The sequence below is a fragment of the Theropithecus gelada genome, chromosome 9, assembly GCF_003255815.1.
Source record: "Theropithecus gelada isolate Dixy chromosome 9, Tgel_1.0, whole genome shotgun sequence".
Taxonomy (NCBI): Eukaryota; Metazoa; Chordata; class Mammalia; order Primates; family Cercopithecidae; genus Theropithecus; species Theropithecus gelada.
This window is the reverse complement of record NC_037677.1, coordinates 118,526,412-118,549,666: the sequence shown is the minus strand read 5'-3', so window position 1 is coordinate 118,549,666 and position 23,255 is coordinate 118,526,412. Positions and strand designations below refer to the sequence as shown.

At 45.1% G+C, this 23,255-nt stretch overlaps 1 protein-coding gene across 2 annotated transcripts; it reads left to right on the top strand.

The window, feature by feature from the left end:
- The first annotated feature begins 1,629 nt into the window (after window positions 1-1,629).
- On the top strand, window positions 1,630-21,691 carry NSMCE4A (NSE4 homolog A, SMC5-SMC6 complex component). 2 transcript variants are annotated; one of them, XM_025396392.1, is made up of 11 exons: window positions 1,630-2,018; window positions 2,817-2,894; window positions 7,106-7,236; window positions 10,671-10,822; window positions 13,086-13,185; window positions 15,165-15,255; window positions 16,972-17,066; window positions 18,086-18,134; window positions 18,889-18,983; window positions 19,077-19,160; window positions 21,520-21,691. In XM_025396392.1, exons 1-10 carry the CDS (start codon window positions 1,727-1,729, stop codon window positions 19,146-19,148), a joined length of 1,155 nt encoding a protein of 384 aa, XP_025252177.1. In that variant the 5' UTR covers window positions 1,630-1,726; the 3' UTR covers window positions 19,149-19,160; window positions 21,520-21,691. The 2 variants fall into 2 exon arrangements, with proteins under 2 accessions (XP_025252177.1, XP_025252176.1); XM_025396391.1 differs by having other exon boundaries at window positions 19,074-19,160.
- The last annotated feature ends 1,564 nt before the right edge of the window (window positions 21,692-23,255 follow it).

Here is a 23,255-nt window from a genome sequence, read left to right as displayed (position 1 = left end):
GGTTGCATCACATGACCCTAGACCAGTCACTGGGGAAGGGGAATGAGATTACCTTGACCTGGATAGCGCAATCACATTTCATCTAAGGAAGCAGGCACACACGTGTCCCCTTCATGAAATACAGATAAGCAGGGGTGGCTGAAGTAGTAGCTGTTGGACAGCAATGAACAATGCCTAACTCAAGTTTAGCAGACACGATGCACAAAATGGTATATTTGTAGGTTGTGTAGTAACCCAACTTACAATATTGTTCCTTTGAGAAAATGTGTTCTTAGCACCAAAGAGACCTTTTGGGAAACAATACTCGAAATGATCCAAAATATATGGAGTGAAATTCATATATTTATCTTTCAAAGTATACTTAACATAATTCCATCTTTATTGGGCCCTTCAGGAGGTATTCTTAGAATCCTGTAGTTTGAGAATCAGACTGTGCCTGGTGGCTCACGTCTGTAATCCCAGCACTTAGGGAGACCGAGGTGGGCGGATCACTTGAGGTCGGGAGATGGGTTTGCAGTGAGCCAAGATAGTGAGTGCTACTGCACTCCAGCCTGGGCAGCAGAGCGAGAGCTTGTCTAATAAAAAAAAAAAAAAAAAAAAAAAAAAATCAATCAAATGTGAACATAAACTGTCATTAAAATCAACCCAATAATCCCATAGACTGTTTATTATTTTTTAAATAAACTTAGAAATTATGTTTTCTAGTCTTAAGGTTGAAATTTACCTTTGTTTTATCTGAGTTCCTTCCTCAGGAAAGGACCCCCAGGGCCTCTCAAAAAGTATCAAAAAACTGAAACTCACCAGATCACCGCATTCCAGACAATGAGATGCCAAGCCCCTCAGGCATCACCATAGCTTCCTTCCCCCTTCTGAAAAGAGGAAAGTTCCTCCTTTCAAACACATTGTTGCATTGCTTCCCTGCAACTGTATAAACCCTTAATTTTAGTTGGTCAGGGCAATGGATTGAGTCTGAGCTCCAATCTCCCTGCGTGCAGCACCCTGCTAAAACCTTCTTCCTTGGTAATAATGGTGTCTCAGTAATTGGTTTTCTGTGAGGGGGGCAGCAGGACCTAGACCAAAACCCTGTGCTCTGGTGACATTCTGTTGCAGATATTTAGAAGGATGGTTAACAGAGTTTACCTGTTAATTTGTCTGTTCTGCCATCCTCACAAAAGGTGGTATTGCCAGCTGCACATAAACATTTGATTCATCCACCGCCCCCCCTCGCCAGCCATGATGACACCGGAAAACTGAGGGCACAGGTGAGCAGCAGAGCGCATCTGGTCTCCACGTCCCGCGCTCATCCTGCTCCACGGCAGGAACCTCGTTTAACACACATGCACTGCGTGCCCATGTGGGTGCCAGGCTGCGGCTGTGTCCTGGGCAGGCAAAGGGACCTAGGGAAGATGCAGGTCCAGTGGGGTGGGAAAGGGGGGGTGGGGCAGAAAACCAGGATTCTCACGGCCCTGCAGTGTGGAGTAAGAGGGAGCTCATTACACATCTTGTCAAGGGAACAAAGAATCCCCGCCAGACCCCTCCTGTGCACCCCCCAGACGCCTTGGAGACCTGGCCGGGCCCGTCGCCGGCCTCCAGCCACAGGCGTCGCTGTGCGCTCGCTCGGGCCCGGGAGCCACGTTCCGCGGGGAGCAGGCGCTGGCGCAGAGCAGGGGTTTCAGTTTCTGGCGCGAACTTCCGCCGTTCCGAAGTTGCACGGCGAATTGGCGCTATGTCTGGGGACAGCAGCGGCCGCGGGACCGAGGGCCGGGGTCGGGGCCGCGACCCGCACCGGGATCGGACCGGCTCCCGCTCCCGCTCGCGGTCCCCACTGTCGCCCAGGTCCCGCCGCGGCTCCGCGCCGGAGCGCAGGGAAGCCCCAGAGCGCCCGAGCCTGGAGGACACAGAGCCGTCGGATTCCGGGGACGAGATGATGGACCCGGCCAGCTTGGAGGCGGAGGCCGACCAAGGCCTGTGCCGCCAGATCCGCCATCAGTACCGGGCGCTCATCAACTCTGTCCAACGTAAGGCGGTGCCTCCGGGCGGCGCGGGCCGGGCCGCCGTCCCCGCCCTGCGCCGGGCGCGGTGGGGAGGGCACCGGAGGCAGGTGCCAGGCGCAGGCCCCGCGCGGCGCGAGTAGAGACGCGCCGGATGCCAGCCGTTCGCCGCGCGCAGCTCCTTAATTTATTGACAAAGTGCTTCCACAGCTGTTCTGTGGCTGGAGCCGTGCGACCTTGGCGGGGGGCGCGCGGGTACCCGAGTGGCGGGCTGGAAAAGCTGGAGGCCAGAGCCGTTCGCGGACTCTCCTGAGCCCAGCCAGCCAGTGGGGAGAGGCAAGACGCGGACTCCGCGTGCTTTGATTGCGCCCGGCGGTCCTCGGAGTGGGCTCCTGGCCCCGCAGCGGCAGCGGCACGCGAGAGCTGTCAAATGCACGTTCTCGGACCCCACCCGGACCCACGGAATCCGAATCTCTGGGTGGGCCCGCCCAACTATGGCGTGGCCCTCCAGGTGTTGGTGTGTGTTGCTTGCAAAGTTTGAGAACCACTCGGTTATGGAGCACTCAGAGGGTGCAGCCGGAGTCCAGCCCTTTGTGTTAAGGTTAGAGGGAGCCAGTGTTTCGTTTTAAAATTCATGCTGCATAAAGGATAGGGTCGCCTTTTTCCTTTTCCGGGCCATTTTGGTTAAAAACATAAAGATGTTGGAAGTAATTACTCAGGGCGCAGGGGCCGGGCCTTGGCTTTGCTGTTGTAGGTGATAACCTTGTCAACTGCTTATTAGTGAATGCGTAACAAGTTTCCCAAAGTTTGTATTTTTTAAAATAGAAAACCGGGAGGACATACTGAATGCTGGTGACAAATTAACAGAGGTCCTTGAAGAGGCTAACACTCTGTTTAATGAAGGTAATTTGTTATTTTACGTTCTCTCGTGTTTTATGATACTTTTCATTAGTGTTATATAAGCGCCAAATTATTGACATCAAGTAATTCCCACATTTGTAATAGTGCTTTCCCAGTTTGGGAACCGTTTCATTATAGCAATAATGCCATTTTTATTATGCGCTTACTATATAATAAGGGCTTTACGTGAAAATTTGGGGGTAGGTCCCGCAGTCTGTATTAAGCCCCCAGTTGATTCTGTTGCCTTTTCAAGTTTGAGAACGTTGCATGTGTTATCTTTTTTCTTTTTCTGTATTTACTGCCGTAGCCCTGGTATACACTGGTTGAGTGGATGAATTACAGAACTGAGCTAGCCTCTGACATCCTGTTTCTTTTCCTGTCCCACCCTCAGTCTTGCCTCTCAGCTCCCTGCTATTGGTCCACCTGTAGCGCAGTGGAGGTGGCAAGGCCTGCAAGTGTACCTGCTGGTCTCCAGTCTGCGGTGTGTTGTGTGTGAGTGAGTGAGAGAGAGATCCCAGAGCACTGAACTCTAGGCCGTGGGTGCTTTAAAAAATAACCTTAGTTTGAATTGAAAGCAGCGGCGGTGGTATTGATAGCAGCCGTCTGTCTGCTTGGTAACAGGGGTACTCCCTGATGTGGGTTCATAGTCATAGAGCCACAGGACTGCTACCCAGACCACTGTCCCCTCCAGCCCTCTCTGGCAGGTCTGTGGGAACATAGGGGAGAATGCAGCCAAATTTTTTTTTTTGGAGATTTAAGATGGAGTCTTTTTTTTTTTTTTTTTTTGAGACGGAGTCTGGCTCTGTTGCCCAGGCTGGGGTGCAGTGGCGCGATCTCGGCTCACTGCAAGCTCCGCCTCCTGGGTTCACGCCATTCTCCTGCCTCAGCCTCCGAGTAGCTGGGACTACAGGCACCCGCCACCATGCCCGGCTAGTTTTTTGTATTTTTAGTAGAGACGGGGTTTCACCATGTTAGCCAGGGATGGTCTCGATCTCCTGACCTCGTGATCCACCCGCCTCGGCCTCCCAAAGTGCTGGGATTACAGGCTTGAGCCACCGCACCCGGCCTAAGATGGAGTCTTACTCTGTCTCCCAGGCTGGAGTGCAGTAGCACAATCTCGGCTCTCTGTAACCTCCACCTCCCAGGTTCAAGCGATTCTCCTACCTCAGCCTCCTGAGTAGCTGGGATTACAGGTGCGCTCCATCACATCCAGCTAATTTTTGTATTTTTAGTAGAGATGGGGTTTCGCCGCGTTGGCCAGGCTGGTCTTGATCTCCTGACCTCAGGTAATCCACCCGCCTCCGCCTCCCACAGTGCTGGGATTACAGGCATGAGCCACAGCAGTCGGCCGGTTCCTCATATTATTATTATTATTTTTTTTTGAGATGGAGTCTTGCTCGCTCTGTCGCCCGGGCTGGAGTGCAGTGGCCGGATCTCCGCTCACTGCAAGCTCCGCCTCCCGGGTTTACGCCATTCTCCTGCCTCAGCCTCCCGTGTAGCTAGGACCACAGGCGCCCGCCACCTCGCCCGGCTAGTTTTTTTTTTTTTTTTTTTTTTTTTTTTTTTTTTGAGGCGGAGTCTTCACTCTGTCCCCCAGGCTGGAGTGCAGTGGCACCATCTCGGCTCACTGCAAGCTCCGCCTCCCGGGTTCGCGCCATTCTCCTGCCTCAGCCTCCCGAGTAGCTGGGACTACAGGCGCCCGCCACCGCGCCCGGCTAATTTTTTTTTTTGTATTTTAGTAGAGACGGGGTTTCACCTTGTTAGCCAGGATGGTCTCGATCTCCTGACCTCGTGATCCACCCGCCTCGGCCTCCCAAAGTGCAGGGATTACAGGCGTGAGCCACCGCGCCCGGCCCCGGCTAGTTTTTTGTATTTTTTAGTAGAGACGGGGTTTCACCGTGTTAGCCAGGATGGTCTCGATCTCCTGACCTCGTGATCCGCCCGTCTCGGCCTCCCAAAGTGCTGGGATTACAGGCTTGAGCCACCGCTCCCGCCCGGTTCCTCATATTCTTAAAGGACTAGAACGTTTATTTTTAGTCATTGCTGAGTATGACTAGTTTTTTTTTGTTTTTTTGTTTTTTTGTTTTGAGACAGAGGCTCGCTCTGTCCCCCAGGCTGGAGTGCAGTGGCCGGATCTCGGTTCACTGCAAGCTCCGCCTCCCGGGTTCCCGCCATTCTCCTGCCTCAGCCTCCCGAGTAGCTGGGACTACAGGCGCCCGCCACCTCGCCCGGCTAATTTTTTGTATTTTTAATAGAGACGGGGTTTCACCGTGTTAGCCAGGATGGTCTCGATCTCCCGACCTCGTGATCCGCCCGTCTCGGCCTCCCAAAGTGCTGGGATTACAGGCGTGTGCCACCGTGCCCGGCCATAACTAGTTTTTTAAATGTCTCCTTTTTCACTTTATATATGCTCTCCAATTTCTGTTTCTTCTTTGACTAAAGCCTCCTTACCATTTCCCATCTTAGTCTACTGCATTTGCTAAACTTCATCAAAACCTTCAGGAACCGGGTCTTTCTCCTTCACCTGTTTAAATCCCTCCACTACCCTCTTAAGCTTTGTCTTCCCTTCATAGCCTGGACTCTCAGTCTCCTCGCTGTTAGTCTTGCTTGACTCAATTACTCCCTTGATATTTACTATGCATCTAGTCAGTTCTTTATCCCCACATCATTTCCCCCTCAGCTATTTCCAGTATTTAAAGCAACATTTAGGGCCGGGCGCGGTGGCTCAAGCCTGTAATCCCAGCACTTTGGGAGGCCGAGACGGGCGGATCACGAGGTCAGGAGATCGAGACCATCCTGGTTAATATGGTGAAACCCCGTCTCTACTAAAAAGTACAAAAAAACTAGCCGGGCAAGGTGGCGGGCGCCTGTAGTCCCAGCTACTTGGGAGGCTGAGGCAGGAGAATGGCCTGAACCCGAGAGGCGGAGCTTGTAGTGAGCTGAGATCCGGCCACTGCACTCCAGCCTGGGCGACAGAGCGAAACTCTGTCTCAAAAAAATAAATAAATAAATAAATAAATAAATAAATAAAGCAACATTTTAGGGCAAAATTATTCAGTCAATGGAGCCTTAGTTTGCTCAGCAAACAATAGACGCTTGGCATTCATGGATTTATTTGATGGTCTCAGTTTGTAACATAAATAAATAAATGAAAGGAGGAGTGGGGCAGGCAGGCACAGGATACTCAGGAGATGAAGAAGGGTCAACAAAAGGCAACAGTGGGGCTGAGGGGTTGCTTAATCAGACCCTGCAGGCAACAGGGAGTATGAAAAATAGTCTGGGAACACCTAAATCTGTCGCCCAGGCTGGCGTGCAGTGGCATGATTTTGGTTCACTGCAACCTCCGCCCCCCACGTTTAAGTGATTCTCCAGCTTCAGCAGCCGAGTAGCTGGGATTACAGGTGTGCACCACCATGCCCAGCTAATTTTTGATTCTTTAGAGACGGAGTTTCACCGCATTGCCCAGGCTGGTCTCAAACTTTGGAGCTCAAAGTGATCCGCCTGCCTCGGCTTCCCAAAGTGCAGGGATTACAGGCGTGAGCCGCTGCGCCCGGCCTGTTTCTCCATTAATTTAAATCTTTTTTTCCATAGCTTTTGTTAAATCCCATGTCCTCTGTCAAGCCTTTCTTGAGCATCCATCCTCAGGGGTCCCTACTTGCTGCCTGTAGACTGTTCATTTGGGTGGCTTTGCTGGGGTTGCCTGTGAAGCCATACAGAGGCATGAGCCTCCTGATGCCAGCCTAGCACATGCCATGATTTTGGTTAGCAACGTTAGCAACTTATCTATTGCTGTTCACAAACCACCATGGCAAGCACAGGGCCCTGCATGTAGTGGGAATTTGATTGTCCTTACATGGGCACACATGATCATCGTGATTAGGATGGGTTATTGAGTCAGAGGGAAAAGTGAGTATTAGACATGACAGGGGTTTTGCTCAACTGGGGTTATTTAAGAGATTGTGATTCAGCTAACGAGAGTAGGAGAACTAGAGAGAAAGCTGGCTTTTAGGAAGACTGGTCAGCTTTCATTAGAGATTGTGGTGAGTTGGGCAGGGGAGCAAGTTTTAGAAGGAGATGGGTCGGTTGCCTATTGAGATTTTCTTTTTTTTGTTAGTCTAGTGGGAAATCCTGGTAAGTAGTTGGAAATGTAGGGAAAATATCTATGGATAACATGTATTTTGTAATGTGAATATTTTCTTTTCTTTTTTGCATAGTGTCCCGAGCAAGAGAAGCAGTCCTAGATGCCCACTTTCTTGTTTTGGCTTCCGATTTGGGCAAAGAGAAAGCAAAGCAGCTGCGCTCAGACCTGAGTTCCTTTGACATGTTAAGATATGTTGAAACTCTAGTAAGTTCAAAGCTACAGACTGAATAAGAAATGTTCTGTTATATGTTATATAATTATTTACTTTGCTTATATCCATATGCAGATGATTTCACTTCATTCTTTTTTGGTCTCAGATTCCTCTAGAGAGATCTTACCAAATTAAACAGATGAAAGTAGAGCTATGTGGTGGAATTTTGGATGGGGGCTTGGAGTGAAAATCTTGTAGCGTTCTGTCTTAAGATGCTGGGTGCTGGGGTCATTTGCCAATAGCCATTTTTCCTCTGTTCACTGGTGTTCTAGATCCTTCTCAGTGACCGAGGACCTTTTTCTTGGGCTGGACAGAAGCCCACTCTGTGATGGCAGAGCTCAGCTGGAATTGAGTTAGGCCTGGCGAGAGGGCATGTTTTGGTCTGTCTTTGAGAATATTTCAAAACCATATGAATATGATTGGGTTTTGCTTTTTTTTTTTTTTTTTTTCCTTTGAGACAGAGTCTCACTCTGTCGCCCAGGCTAGAGTGCAGTGGCGCGATCTCGGCTCACTGTAAGCTCCGCCTCCTGGGTGCACGCCATTCTCCTGCCTCAGCCTTCCGAGTAGCTGGGACTACAGGCGCCCGCCACCACGCCCAGCTAATTTTTTTGTATTTTTAGCAGAGACGGGGTTTCACCATGTTAGCCAGGATGGTCTGGATCTCCTGACCTTGTGATCTGCCCGGCTCGGCCTCCCAAAGTGCTGGGATTACAGGCGTGAGCCATCCAGCCCAGCCAGGTTTTGGTTTTTTTGGTTTTATGTTTTATTCACCTTTCTTTGTCTCTTGACAAGTTTGAATAGTGGTTACCTGCAATTCTGAAACTGTTCCTTGATGAATTTACCAAAAAAAGAAAAAGCACACAGAGACTGACCTTGTAGCTCACTTTGTTGTCTTTTTAAAAAATTCTATTCTGGCCGGGCGCAGTGGCTCACGCCTGTAATCCCAGCACTTTGGGAGGCTGAGGCGGGTGGATCACCTGAGGTCAGGAGTTTGAGACCAGCCTGGCGAACATGATGAAACCCCGTCTCTACTAAAAATACAAAAATTAGCTGGGTGTGGTGGTGGGCACCTGTAATCCCAGCTACTTGGGAGGCTAAGGCAGGAGAGGCAGAAGTTGCAGTGAGCCGAGATCACACCACTGCACTCTAGCCTGGGCTACAGAGTGAGACTCCGTCTCAAAATCAATTAGTCAGTGTATCAATCTGAGCCAACCTCTGTCCTAGCACAGATAGCTGCACCTCAGTAGGAACATTGTATTTCTAACTGGATGTTTATGTCAAATGGTTATTAAAATAATTTAGTACTATGAGATCTGACCAGATAAAGTACTTTTTTTGTAAAGGCAGGAGGCATGAGATTATTTCCAGTTTGTTTTTCAAACCTTTTCCTTTTTTTTTAAACTTTTTATTGTGAAGCATAATACACTTAGGAAAATGCACTCTAATATACGTCAATAAAGTAACCATATATGGTGTATTTCTTTAAAAATTACTTTATCAGGTTAAGCTCTGTACTTTACTTTTTTCTTTTTTTATTTTTATTTTTATTTTATTTTTATTTTTTTATTTTTTTGAGACGGAGTCTTGCTCTGTCACCCAGGCTGGAGTGCAGTGGCCGGATCTCAGCTCACTGCAAGCTCCTCCTCTCGGGTTCACGCCATTCTCCTGCCTCAGCCTCCCAAGTAGCTGGGACTACAGGCACCCGCCACTTCGCCCGGCTAGTTTTTTGTATTTTTTAGTAGAGACGGGGTTTCACCGTGTTAGCCAGGATGGTCTCGATCTCCTGACCTCGTGATCCGCCCGTCTCGGCCTCCCAAAGTGCTGGGATTACAGGCTTGAGCCACCGCGCCCGGCCCTTTTTTTATTTTTTGAGACGGAGTCTTGCTCTTGTTGCCCAGGCTGGAGTGCAATGGCATGATCTCGGCTCACCACAACCTCCACCTCCTGGGTTCAAGTGATTCTCCTGCCTCAGCCTCCCAAGTAGCTGGGATTACAGGCGCCTGCCACCTCGCCTGGATAATTTTTGTATTTTTTGTAGAGATGAGGTTTCGCCATGTTGGCCAGGCTGGCCTCGAACTCCTGACCTCGTGATCCACCCGCCTTGGCCTCCCAAAGTGTTGGGATTACAGGTGTGAGCCACCGTGCCCGGCCAAGCTCCATATTTTAAGTTCTAAATAAATAAATTTAGAATTTATTCATTCTAAAATAAATTCTAGAAGTCTTAAAGCATTAAATATAAAACCTTAAATTAATAGTTGTCAAGTCTCTGGGCGGAGAAGACTTTCCTATGTATAACATCAAATATAGACACTGTAAGGGAAGATTGGTGGATCTCTCTGTCAGTTAAACAGACCAAAACTGCCACATCCACCTATAAGGGTGCCGTGGTAGGACGGGCGGCAAGGGAACAGAGAAGAGCAGGCCGTAGCGCTCTGACCAGGCTCTTGTAGTCTTTCTTTAAAGTCTGGTTGCCTTTAATAGGGTTAAGCTCCCCAAGGGTCTTGTGATTATTGTTTATATATGATGTTGCCATCATAACTGGATAACTTCTAGGCATTTTACAGTATAATGTAATAAAAACGTACTTTCATAAAAGTAAATTCAATATAACGCATTTTCTGTAAGACAGTTTGAGATGAGAGAATTATTTGACTTCCGTCTACTCTTCCCAGGAAGGGAATTTTAAGATGAGCCATTCTCTCAGTAATGCCGGGCCACTGCTCTCTGGATATACTGCGACACAAGCTGAATAGAGATTTGTAGGACGTTTGCAAAAAATTAAAATCTGAACACCAGCTGAACTTGCTGGTGCTGTCGTGAAGCTTTTGATTTGGGATTTAATTTTATATTTGTGTGCTAGTGCAGCTTTACTAATACATGAACTATTGGTGATACAGAAATTCCCAGGGGGCTGAGTTCTGGCGTACCTAAATCACTCTGCCTGCCACTGGGCTAGAGTAGGGTTTCTCAGCACTGACACTATTGATTGTCATTTGGAGCTGGGCATGTCTTTGTTTTGGGGGCCGGTACTGTGCATTGTATGATATTCAGCAGCCTCCGTGGCCTCTACCCAGTAGATGCCAGCAGCATATCAGTTGTGACACCCAAAAATATCTCCAGGTATTGCCAGAAGACCCCTGTGGGCAAGTATACCCAGGTTGAGAACCACTAGTCTAAATCATTTCACTTTCTCACCCAAAGGTTTTAAGTACATTGAGGAATATTTTCTGCCAAAAAGAAGGTAGCTTTGAGAAGAGGACTTTAACTGTAAAGTTATCTTTACAATAAGAAATTTAGCCCGCATGTTAAGACACTGAAAGCAGGCTTTGCGTCTGGCCTCTTAAAGGTTGAGTGATACAGATTATTGGATGTGGACAATGATTGCGTGTGGCTTAACTGGGCTTTTTGTTTTCCTTCATTTTTGTAGCTCACACATATGGGTGTAAATCCGCTAGAAGCTGAAGAACTTATCCGTGATGAAGATAGTCCTGATTTTGAATTCATCGTCTATGACTCCTGGAAAATATCAGGCAAAACAGCAGAAAACACCTTTAATAAAACCCATACATTCCACTTTCTGTAAGATTATTTTAAAAATCCAACAGACCAGCTATTTGTGAACTTTAAATTGTTTTTTGTTGTAGGGACAAAGATTATTTGGTATTGTAGAGGTGACAGTCATGATGCCGTTGTTTGGAGACTTGAAACTTTGATATAAAAGTTTATAAACACTACTCCGGGCGTGGTGGCTCACGCCTTTAATCCCAGCACTTTGGGAGGTGGATACAGGTAGATCATCTGAGCTCAGGAATTCAAGATCAGCCTGGGCAACATGGCGAGAACCCATCTCTACCAAAAATACAAAAAATTAGCCCGCTGTGGTGGCCCATGCCTGTGGTGCTGGCTACTTGGGAGGCCGAGGTGGGAGGATCACTTGAGCCTGGGAGGCAGAGATTGCAGTGAGCTGAGATGGTGCCACTGCACTCTGGCCTGGGTGACAGAGTGAGACCCTGTCTCAAAAAAAAGAAAAATCCATAAACTCTAGATGTGGGTGGAACCTTAAAGGATCTCTCATTCTGCTTTAGCAGAAAAGGCCAGAACCTCTTTACCAGTGCTCTCTCCTGGCTCCTCTGCTTCTAGCTCATGAGGCTCTGGGTTTATCATCTTTACCCATATATAGGAGGATGATACCTCCTACTGAGGGTATCTTACGAGTCTCCTAATGTCTAAAATGACATTTATTATAATACCCTTTTGGATGACCACTGACTTGTATTTGAAGATGACTTGTCACTGCCACATAAACTGCCCCGTTCATTTTTTAGATAGAACTCTGATTTTAAAAAAAGATTTCTTCATATTCGAATGAAGTTGGCTTCTGTCTTAACTTCCTGGCATGGTCCTATGGAGAAACTAAGAATAGCTCTTACTGGCTCTTCTCTAGAGGACCTTCAAGTATATTGATTTTGTTGCCCAGTAGATATTTTCTCTAGGGGTAGCCATCTGAGTTGTTCAGTCCTCCTTTAAGTGGTATAGCTCCTGGGCATTTGTCTTTTCTAATTTGTCTTTTTAAAAACCTTTGAGATTGGTAATGGCTCGGGTAGAAGGCCTTGGAGATGTCAATGTAGTAGTGTGGTGTGGGATCTGGCATCTATTTTTAGTAAGACTTCAGGTAACTCAGGTGCCCAGAGCCATTTGTGTATGTTCTATTTAATAGGATACCGACGAAACTTCTTTATCTTACGATAAAGTCTAAATCTTTGTTTTTTGTTATCGTACTAAACTCATAAATCCTAGGTTATAAAGATAAAGCCTTAAACTTTATCTCATCATCCAGCCCAATTTCCAGCCACAATGAAGTACTTAAAACTGTGTCTTTGTACTTGCTGTTCTCTTGGCCTCCAATTCCTTTTCATCTTTCTCGTTTGGTAAAGTTTGTTTATCCAGCAGGCCCCATCTTGGAAGCCTCCAGCAACTTCTCCAGACAGAGGTGTTAGCAGTGTAGGATCAGATTTCCCAACCACGTCACTCCCATGTCTGGGTAGATATCTCTGCCCAGGTGTTCTCACAGCACTTGAGCAGTACTCTCTAAGCACCCAGGATCTACCATGTTACTTTTTAAAAATTTGATTAATTTATTTTTTGATACTGCTCCTTGTGGAGCAGGAGTGTGCCCAGAGTAACCCACCATGTGATGCTGAAATGGATCTGTGTGTATAACGTAGCTGTCCATCTACATCGTATACTTCCGTCTCCTCAAGTGTAGGGACCACATGAGCCTTATTCTTGGGGCTTTGATCTCTACATGATGCAGACTTACATCTATTACTGTAGCCCAAGTCTGCATGAGGGCAGAATCCAGAAGGAAAAGGAATCCCATGGCTGTGACTTGCCCTGTTTCTAAGACAGATGTGTTCGTAGTCCTGGGCTGGGAGCCTCTGCCTTGGCCTCCCCAGATCAAAGGCTTCTGACCCCACTGGAGCTTCCCCACATGCCTACTCATCCTTCCCCTGCTCTTTTAGAAGTTGGCTTTGCAAAACAGATAATAGGTTGGGTGGTGGGAAGAGGTCACAGGCACATTCACTGGCCTACTGTACAGGGCAGTATGAAGGTGTCTGAGGAGGTATCAGTGGTTGAGTAAAGCTCCTAGGAGTTATTTTAGAAATACAAAGAAGGCAGAAAGGCTGTCACAAACCTTACTAAGAGTCTTAGTCTGATGTCAGCTTGTATATCACTAATGTCTGGTCTGAATTTGACTATATCATGCAAACTACTTTTAGTAAAATTAGTTTGTTTAACAAACAACAGGCAAAAAAATACATGAAAGCATATTTTTCATCAGGTTGGGTTCCATATACGGAGAGTGCCCTGTGCCAAAGCCACGAGTCGACCGTCCAAGAAAAGTTCCTATGATACAAGAGGAGAGGGCAATGCCTGCCCAGGTTTGTTTTAAAATGTTGCTTTTTAAAAAACACCTAAAAGTTAAAATAGCCATTAAAATAATGTGCATGCAATTTGGCCATTTTTTCTAAGCTTGCAGGTCTGGAGCCAGGTTTTGTCACTTAAATAATCGTTTTATTTAAGCCTTTAAGCATTTTATCGGACTGGCTGCTTGTCTTTAACTCATTTCTCTGGTTTTGATCGGCTCTCCTAAGCCAGGGTCAGCCTCACCACTGTCAACACTTAGGGCTGGATAATAATTTTTGGTTTGGGGAACTGTCCTGTGCATTGTAGGATGTTTAGCAGCATCCCTGGCCTCTACCTGCTATATGCTCATAGCCCACCTCAACCCCCGAGCTGTGAGAACCAAAAATATCTACATATAACAACAAATGTCCCTTGGGGGTGTGGGGGGGAAGTCACACCCACTGGAGAACCACTGTTTCTAAACTGCCCTTTTGTATTTTGCTATTTTATGTTCAACCTGAAAATGGTTAATTTGGTAATATTACTCTTCTATTAAGAAACTGATAGAAAAATGTTACTGAGGCCAGGCACAGTGGCTCACTCCTGTAATCCCAGCACTTTGGAAGGCTGAGGCGGGCAGATCACAGGGTCAAGAGTTCGAGACCATCCTAGCCAATATGGTGAAACCCCATCTCCACTAAAAATATAGAAATTAGCCAGGCGTGGTGGTGGGCGCCTGTAGTCCCAGCTACTTGGGAGGCTGAGGCAGGAGAATCACTTGAACCCAGGAGGCAGAAGTTGCAGTGAGCCGAGATCGCGCCACTGCACTCCAGCCTGGGCAACAGAGCGAAAGTCTGTCTCAAAACAAAAAACAAAACAAAACAAAAAAAAGGTTGGCCGGGTGCGGTGGCTCACCCCTGTAATCCCAACACTGGGAGGCCAAGTCGGGTGGATCACCTGAGGTCAGGAGTTCAAGACCAGCCTGGCCAACATGGTGAAACCCCGTTTCTACTAAAAAATACAAAAGATGAGCCGGATGTGGTGGCGGGTGCCTATAATCCCAGCTACTCGGGAGGCTAAGGCAGGAGAATCACTTGAACTTGGGAGGTGGAGGTTGCAGTGAGCCAAGATGGCGCCATTGCACTCCAGCCTGGGCCACAGAGCAACACTCCATCTCAAAAAAAAAAGTTACTGAAACTAGAAAATCTGTATTTTTTTAAACCATATGTATGTTTTTTTTCTTTTTGAGACAGAGTCTTGCTCTGTCACCCAAGCTGGAGTGCAGTGGCACAATCTCATCTCACTGCAACCTCTGCCTCCCGGGTTCCAGCGATTCTCCTGCCTCAGCCTCCCAAGTAGCTGGGATTACAGGCATGCACCACCATGCCTGGTTAATTTTTGTATTTTTTAGTAGAGATGGGGTTTCACCGTATTGGCCAGGCTGGTCTCGAACTCCTGACCTTGTGATCCATCCACCTCAGCCTCCCTCAGTGCTGAGATTACAGGTATGAGCCACTGTGCCCTGCCTAAACCATAAATTTTAAGATGGGGATATAAACTGCTAGTAATCCCCAACAGACGACATTTAGGCTGGGCACAGTGGCTCGTGCCTGTTATCTAGGTGCTTTGGGAGGCTGAGGCAGGAGGATCACTTGAGGTCATAAGTTTGAGACCACCTGAGCAACATAGCAAGACCTCATATCTAAAAAAAATTTTTTTAATTAGCAAGGTGTCCTAGACAAGGTAGCATGAGTTAAAAAAAAAAAAAAAAGTAATCAGATGTGGTGGTGCACGCTTCTAGTCCCAGCTACTCAAGAAGCTGAGGTGGTAGGATCCCTTGAGCACAGGAGTCTGAGGTTACAGTGAGCCAAGATCATGCAACTGCACTCTAACCTGGGTGGCAAAGCAAGACCCTGTCTCAAAAAAAAAAAAAAGTTTGAGTATGCAAGAGTGAAGAAAAGGTTGTTAATAGGCCAGTAAGTAGGTCTGTCAGCTTGATGATGACTTTTTTCAGTTAAGAAGAATGGAAGAATCTCATCAAGAAGCAACAGAGAAAGAAGTAGAAAGAATCTTGGGATTGTTGCAGACATATTTTCAAGAAGATCGTAAGTGTAACACCATTCAAAGTGGAGCAATTTGTATTTATCTATTCAGTGAGGTTACTTGTATTTTAAAGGCAGTTTCAGCTGTATGTAATGTTTGAATAAATGCATATTCATTTAATGAGGATTCTTCTCCCCTTTAGAAATTTCATGTGAAAAGTTTGAAGTTAACTTTTTCATTTTTATCTTTAAAAGATTTTTTTGTTACAAAATGAAATATGCATTCAAGTGAGAAATGTCAAAAGTACCCGTTCCACCTCCCCTCATTATAAAATGTAATGTGTATATTTTCAGATTATTTTATCAGTTTTATACACACCTACCTAAATAGTTTGTTTTGGCCGGGCATGGTGGCTCATGCCTGTAATCCCAGCACTTCGGGAGGCTGAGGCAGGCGGATCACCTGAGGTCGGGAGTTCGATACCTGCCTGATCAACATGGAGAAACCCTGTCTTTCTAAAAAATACAAAATTAGCCCGGTGTGGTGGTGTGTGCCTGTAATCCTAGCTACTCGGGAGAGTGAGACAGGAGAATCGCTTGAACCCGGGAGGTGGAGGTTGCATGAGCTGAGATCGTGCCATTGCACTCTAGCCTGGGCAACAAGAATGAAACTCTGTCTCAAAAAAAGTTTGTTTTTTTTCTTTTTTTCCAAGCTAATCATTATATGCACATTCTTCTGCTATGCGACTTTTCCAGTGGACATTCTTCCATATTATTTCATATAGATCTCCATTATTTTGTTCACCGATTCCCATTATATGGCTGTGCTGTAAATGTATTTAACAGACCCTCCATAATGGTTTTTGTTTTTTTTTTTTTAAGAAGTAGTCTCTCGCTCTGTCGTCCGGGCTGGAGTGCAGTGGTGCAATCTCAGCTCACTGCAACCTCTGCCTCCTGGGTTCATACCATTCTCCTGCCTCAGCCTCCCAAGTAGCTGGGACTACAGGGGCCCGCCACCACGCATGGCTAATTTTTTTGTATTTTTAGTAGAGCCTGGGTTTCACCGTGTTAGCCAGGATGGTCTCGATCTCCTGACCTTATGATCCACCCGCCTTGGCCTCCCATAGTGCTGGGATTACAGGTGTGAGCCACTGTGCCTGGCCAAGTTCCCTTTTTTTTTTTTTTTTTTTTTTGAGACAGAGTCTCACTCTGTCACCCAGGCTGGAGTGCAGTGGCACCATCTCAGCTCACTGCAACCTCCACCTCCCAGGTTCAAGCAATTCTCCTTCCTCAGCCTCCCGAGTAGCTGGGATTACAGGTGCACGCCACGTCTGGCTAATTTTTTTCAGTATTTTTAGTTAGAGACAGGGTTTCGCCATGTTGGCCAAGCTGGTCTTGAACTCCTGACCTCAGGTGATCTGCCAGCATCGGCCTCCCAAAGCGCTGGGATTACAGGCGTGAGCGCCATGCCCAGCTGGATGAATAAGTTCTTTATAGCATTTTACTCTTGTATAAATTGCTGAAGTAAAAAATCTTAGCATGTAATTTTGTGTTCTTGCACTCATGTTGCTGTAGGACAGCTTCTTAGAGGTGGTTTCCAGGTCAGTGAGCATACATGTTTTTAGTAGAGATGCCAGATTGGCCTCCAGAAGGGTTGGATTGATTTGCACTCCTGCAGCCGGATGAGTGCACACCCTTTCTTTGTCTCTGGCTAATGCTAGAGTATACTGATATTAACCATAAACAAAAATCAAATCTTCTTTCTCTTTTTGTCTATAGCTGATACCCCAATGTCCTTCTTTGACTTTGTGGTTGATCCTCATTCTTTCCCCCGTACAGTGGAAAACATCTTTCATGTTTCCTTCATTATACGGGTAAGATTAAAGATTATTTTTCTAATTGCTTTTATATGCTTTTAAAAGGATACATAAGAAAAGCTGTAGAAGGGAGCTGGCAAAGGTATCTGTATACACTAGCCAGTATATGTTTCAGACGCATTGTAGCAAAACGTGAATTGGCATATTAGGTAGAAGAAGCTAGCTAAAATTTTATGTGCTTGCTTTTATGTTTTAGGCATTATGTAGAGAAAGAATTGGAAAAATTTGAATATGGAACTGTAGATTAGGTAACAGTATGGTATAAATGTTAATTTCCTGAATTTGATAGTTGTCATGTTGTATAAGAGAATATCCTTGTTCTCAAGAAATACACACTGAAAGATTAGGGAAAAGAAGCAGGCCGCCTATCATTCTCACTTCATTCATAAATAATAGTATGTAGAGTGATAAAGTAAACGTGGTAACTAACACTTTAATGACTGATGAATATGGATAAAGGATACATGGCATGTGTTTATAGTAGTTTTATAGCCCTTTAAGTCTGAAATTATTTCAAAATCGGTTTTAAAACTCTACTCAGAAATGTACCATGGAAATTTACTTTAGACTGTCTTTAATCTTACTTCAGGTTGCATTCCCACATGTAAGATGAATTTGATTTTAACCTTAGAGAAAAGCTTATGTCGACCAAAGTATTTTCTCAGAAATAATAAAAAAGGCATATTTTGCCAGTGGTTCCAGTGATAGAATTATGCAGAATAAAATGTGGAGTATTCCAAAATATATATAAATCAGTTAAAGAGACAAGATGAGTTTCACTTAAGAGATTCTCAGGATGGAGGCTGTGTCTGGGTGAAAGAGCTGATTAGAAACCCAAAAGATACCCTGTGTAAACAAAAGATATTAGGGAAGTCTTATCTATATCATCACATTATTGCTATGGTATAATTTGATTTTCTGAGATACTGAATTTTCTGAGTAATTTTTTTCATCTAGTGGTTATAGGTTTGAGTCTTAAATGTTTGTCTTCTCCTAAAATCACGTTTTCGTTTTAGGATGGTTTTGCAAGAATAAGACTTGACCAAGACCGACTGCCAATAATAGGTAAATGATACTATGTTTGGAAAAATTAGTTTTAGAGAAAATATATTTGTTAGTAGAATTTAAGTATTTTACTAAATGTAAATGAATTTTCAATGTAGATTAACGTTTACAATATTGTATCTTGCTCAACTACCTGAAGACACTGAAAACATGGCCAGCGTCTAAAATTTGATGGATTCATCTATATCACTGATTCAATATCTGCTGTAAATATTAACAAAGAAATGATATAATTTCCCTCAGATCTTAATTTAGAAATGACTGCAGTCATTTTTGTAGTATCCCTCTTTCTAATCACGTTTTGTCAGATGCCAGCACCTTCTTTTCTCCTTGAGGTTCTATGAATCTTTCATTCTTACCTGAATAATTTCACACTCTCCATCACTCATGTCCTCCTAAGGTATCCTGTGGAGAGAATATTTCCATCGCACTTACTTGCTACTTTCGATGTTCTCAGTGTCCTATTGGACTCACTAGGGCTTAGCTCTGTGGTTGACACATAGATATGCAGATTTTCAAATGTCTCGAATGTGTTACTCTACTACATGTTTTTTTAAATGGAAACAGATGGGATGACTGACTACTGTAATAATACTGCAGCAGCTCCATAATGCATGAAATCCTAAAAAGTGTGTAATATTATAAGTATCTTTTCAATACAGGTTTCATTGCTATTATACATCAGTTTCCGTTTAGATTACCTGTTCTGATTTAATAACCTTTGATAAATTTGAAAAATTTGTCTTTCAAACAGAGCCTGTTAGTATTAATGAAGAAAATGAGGGATTTGAACATAACACACAAGTTAGGAATCAAGGAATTATAGCTTTGAGTTACCGTGACTGGGAGGTAAAGCTCTGCCTGTTGCCCCTGCATAGTTCTGACTCTGACTTCACTTTCTGTAAACCCAATGACTAAATGTTCATTATTGTCTGCCAGGAGATTGTGAAGACCTTTGAGATTTCAGAGCCTGTGATTACTCCAAGTCAGAGGCAGCAGAAGCTAAGTGCTTGATGCTAGCTGAAGGTAATGTTTTCAATGGGATGGCTACACAGTTTTATTAAAAGTTTATTTGGCAATCCAAAGTATCCTTTTTCCCCATTCCAGTGAAATTTGGATTTTTGCCTCCCTGTAGTGCCCTATTCTTAGAACTGTGTAACAGGTGAGAAAGGCATAGTGGTTCTACGTTCCCTTCTCTGGATTGATTACATTTGTGCTGTTAAGATTTGCAGCTGAGGCTGGGCACCGTGGCTCATGCCTGTAATCCCAGCACTTTGGGAGGCTGAGGCAGGCGGATCACGAGGTCAAGAGTTCGAGACCAGCCTGACCAACATGGTGAAACCCCATCTCTACTAAAAATACAAAAATTAGCTGGGCGTGGTGGTGCACGCCTGTAATCCCAGCTACTTGGGAGGCTGAGGCAGGAGAATCGCTTGAACCTGGGAGGCGGAGGTTGCAGTGGCCGAGATCACGCCACTACACTACAGTCTAGGAGACAGAGCAAGACTCCATCTCAAAAAAAAAAAAAAAAAAGATTTGCAGCTGAAAGAAACAGTGCAGGATTGTTCTTGGTTTGGTGGGTTTTGTTTTTGTTTTTAATAAAAAATAGGGAAGGGGTCTCACTATGTTGCCCAGGCTGGTCTCAAACTCCTGGGCTCAAGGGATGCTCCCATCTCAGCCTCCCAAACTGCTGAGATTATAGGTATGAGCCACTGTACCCAGCTGCTTCTTTTCCCCCCAACAAACTGGTAAATTAGATAAGTGAAATATTGAATCCTTCCATCCATGTTGTTGTTCACTGTACCATTAGATTTGCTTATTTTATAAGTACAAAGCAGAAAAGGAGGATTAGGATACAATTACCTTAGAATAATGTTGGTAAATTGGCATTTCTAAAGTTTGTATTAGGCTATGAAAGAATTCTTCATTTTTATCAAGGGTAACATTTCTAGAAAGAAATCTTAATAATGATCTGGCATTTTGTAGTGCACACAGTTGTGGGTGGGAAGACCTAGATTCCATTGGCTATGCCCCTTACTTTATTTATTTTTGTCCCTTACTCTAAAACCTTGGGCAAATCACTTAATCTCACTCAACTTCATTTTTTTTTTTTTTTTTTTTGAGACAGAGTCTTGCTCTGTCACCCAGGCTAGAGTGCAGTGGCACGATCTCAGCTCACTGCAACCTCTGGCTCCCGGGTTCAAGCAATTCTCCTGCCTCAGCCTCCCGAGTAGCTGGGATATAGGCACCTGCCACCATGCCTGGCTAAATTTTGTATTTTTAGTACAGACGGGGTTTCACCATGTTCGTCAGGCTGGTCTCAAACTCCTGACCTCGTGATCTGCCCGCCTTGGTTTCCCAAAGTGCTGGGATTACAGACGTGAGCCACCATGCCTGGCTTCAACTTCATTTTTTTTAAATCTATAAATACATCTATAAAATGGGAAGATTTTCAAGCTAGATCATTGCTAAGGATTTTTTTCCCAGCTCAAATTTTGTGATTTTGAGCATTAAAATAAGCTTTTTCTTTTTTTTTTTTTTTTTTTTTTTTGAGACGGAGTCTCGCTCTGTAGCCCAGGCTGGAGTGCAGTGGCCGGATCTCAGCTCACTGCAAGCTCCGCCTCCCGGGTTCACGCCATTCTCCGGCCTCAGCCTCCCAAGTAGCTGGGACTACAGGCGCCCGCCACCTCGCCCGGCTATTTTTTGTATTTCTTAGTAGAGACGGGGTTTCACCGTGTTAGCCAGGATGGTCTCGATCTCCTGACCTCGTGATCCGCCCATCTCGGCCTCCCAAAGTGCTGGGATTACAGGCTTGAGCCACCGCGCCCGGCCAAAATAAGCTTTTTCGTACTTAATGTAAACACTTAATATGTGCTTCAATTAATTGAAATACTTTTGTTCCAAGTTGTAAAAATATTTTAAATGAAAGAAGGGAATAGACCGGGCGTGGTGGCTCACGCCTGTAATCCCAGTACTTTGGGAGGCCAGGGCGGGCGGATCATGAGGTCAGGAGATTGAGACCATCCTGGCTAACACGGTGAAACCCAGGCTTTACTAAAAATACAAAAAAATTAGCTGGGCGTGGTGGCGGGCACCTGTAGTCCCAGCTACTCAGGAGGCTGAGGCAGGAGAATGGGGTGAACCCGGGAGGCAGAGCTTGCAGTGAGCTGAGATCACGCCACTGCACTCTAGCCTGGGCAACAGAGCAAGACTCCATCTCAAAAAAAAGCAAAAAAGAAGGGAATAAATATAAGATATATAATGTGGATTACCCTGGGCCCTACTCACTGAAGAAGGCTAATTGTTAGATTTCATTTATGTATATTATATGAACTTTTGGTTTATCATTTATAAACTGTTAACCAGCTATTCTTCCCCTTTTTAGGACTCAAATGGATAGCGAAGTCCAAAATGGAAAGCGGCATGTATTGTATATATTGTATGATTCAACATTTTTAAAGGCAGATTGTTTTTAGTAAAATGTAGCTTTTGATAGTTAATAAATTTGTCATGGTTGTCTTTGATTAAAGGAAACTCACCACCATATTCACAAATAATTGTAGTTGCTCTTTATTTTCTAATTATTGGAGAGTGTCTCCTTTGTCTAATCCTCTCCCAGTGAAAGTTTTACTTAGGTTATTAATGCCCTGTGGACCATTATGATTCTTCTTAGTTCTTTTTTGCCACAAAGCTAGCTAGTCAACAAATAGGTTGTATCATATGAAACTGTTGTTTTTATAGGTAAAATACAGTCAAATACAAGCAATTTCCTATGATTCAGCCTCTGATTTACACACAAGAAACTATTAAATCCTCTGGCAAGCCAGGCTGGACTACTTTCCCCAGCAACACCAGCCCTGGTTCCATCTTACCAGCATGCTACTCCATGCTTCTCATCTCGGCTGTGCTTTGAAGTCTAGTCAGTTACTTCTCCCAGTGCCCACTTTGCTATTTCATGTTTTCTCACTGCTTCCCTCTGGCATCAGGGGTAGAGGCGTCTTTTCTGTGGAAGACTCTGGGCTCCAGCGCTTCCTGCCTCCTAGGGGAGTCTGCTGTCTCAGTCATCCCCTTGACCTGTATCTGGAGTCTTCCCTTCAACTAAGCTCATCTCTCATTTAAAAAACATTACCATGACCCTCTTCAAGCTGCTATCCTATCAGCTTTTTAATGAGAGTCACTTGTTTCCCCTTACGTCAGTCCGTGGCAGTGTGGCACCTCCTTCCCCGCTAATCAAGTCTGTTTTATGCCAGATTTCCTAATTCCTTTCCAAATTGTTAACTCCAGTGGATACATGGGTGTGCATTTGACACTTGGAGATCTATGCCTTGAAGCTGTGTATCCTTGATGTCTGTTGCTTTCCCTGGTTCCCCTTTCATAGTCACTGTCATCATTTATGCTGACATTTACACCATGAACAGTCTGAAAACTTTGATGCCTAAACTTCTTGAAAATGTTACAGATACATGCAATCAATTGCTCACTGGACAGCATGTGGGTTATTTTAGATATGTACAAAACAGCCCTTCAAATCTTCTCCCTATGAGACCTATACTGGCGCTTTTACAACTATTTTCTCAGATGAAAGCTAAGATTGCCCCCACCCTCCAAGCCCTTACCTTAACCAGTCACTAATCCCCATCTGGTCTCTTCTCTCAGTTTGCCCAGGTTACTACCACAAACTCCAATCTGTTATCACCTACTTCCTGTCCTTCAGGTCTCTTCTGCTTCTTCAGAACCACTTGTCATATATTACTCGGATTTCCCACTGCCTTGAAGATTGAAAAAAATCTGAACTCTTTAGTGATATTCAAAACCTTGCATGCTCAGGTTCTTTGCCTACATTGCCAGGCGTGCTTCGTCAGGACTCAACTCTAGCATTTATTTTTTTGTTAAACAACTTTATTGAAGTATAATTTGCACTGGGCGCGGTGGCTCACGCCTGTAATCTCAGCACCTTGGGAGGCCGAGGCAGGCGGATCACCTGAAGTTGGGAGTTCAAGACCAGTCCGTCTCTAAAAATACAAAATTAGCTGGGCGTGGTGGTGCATGCCTGTAATCCCAGTGACTCGGGAGGCTGAGGCAGGAGAATCGCTTGAACTGGGGAGGCGGGGGTTGTGGTGA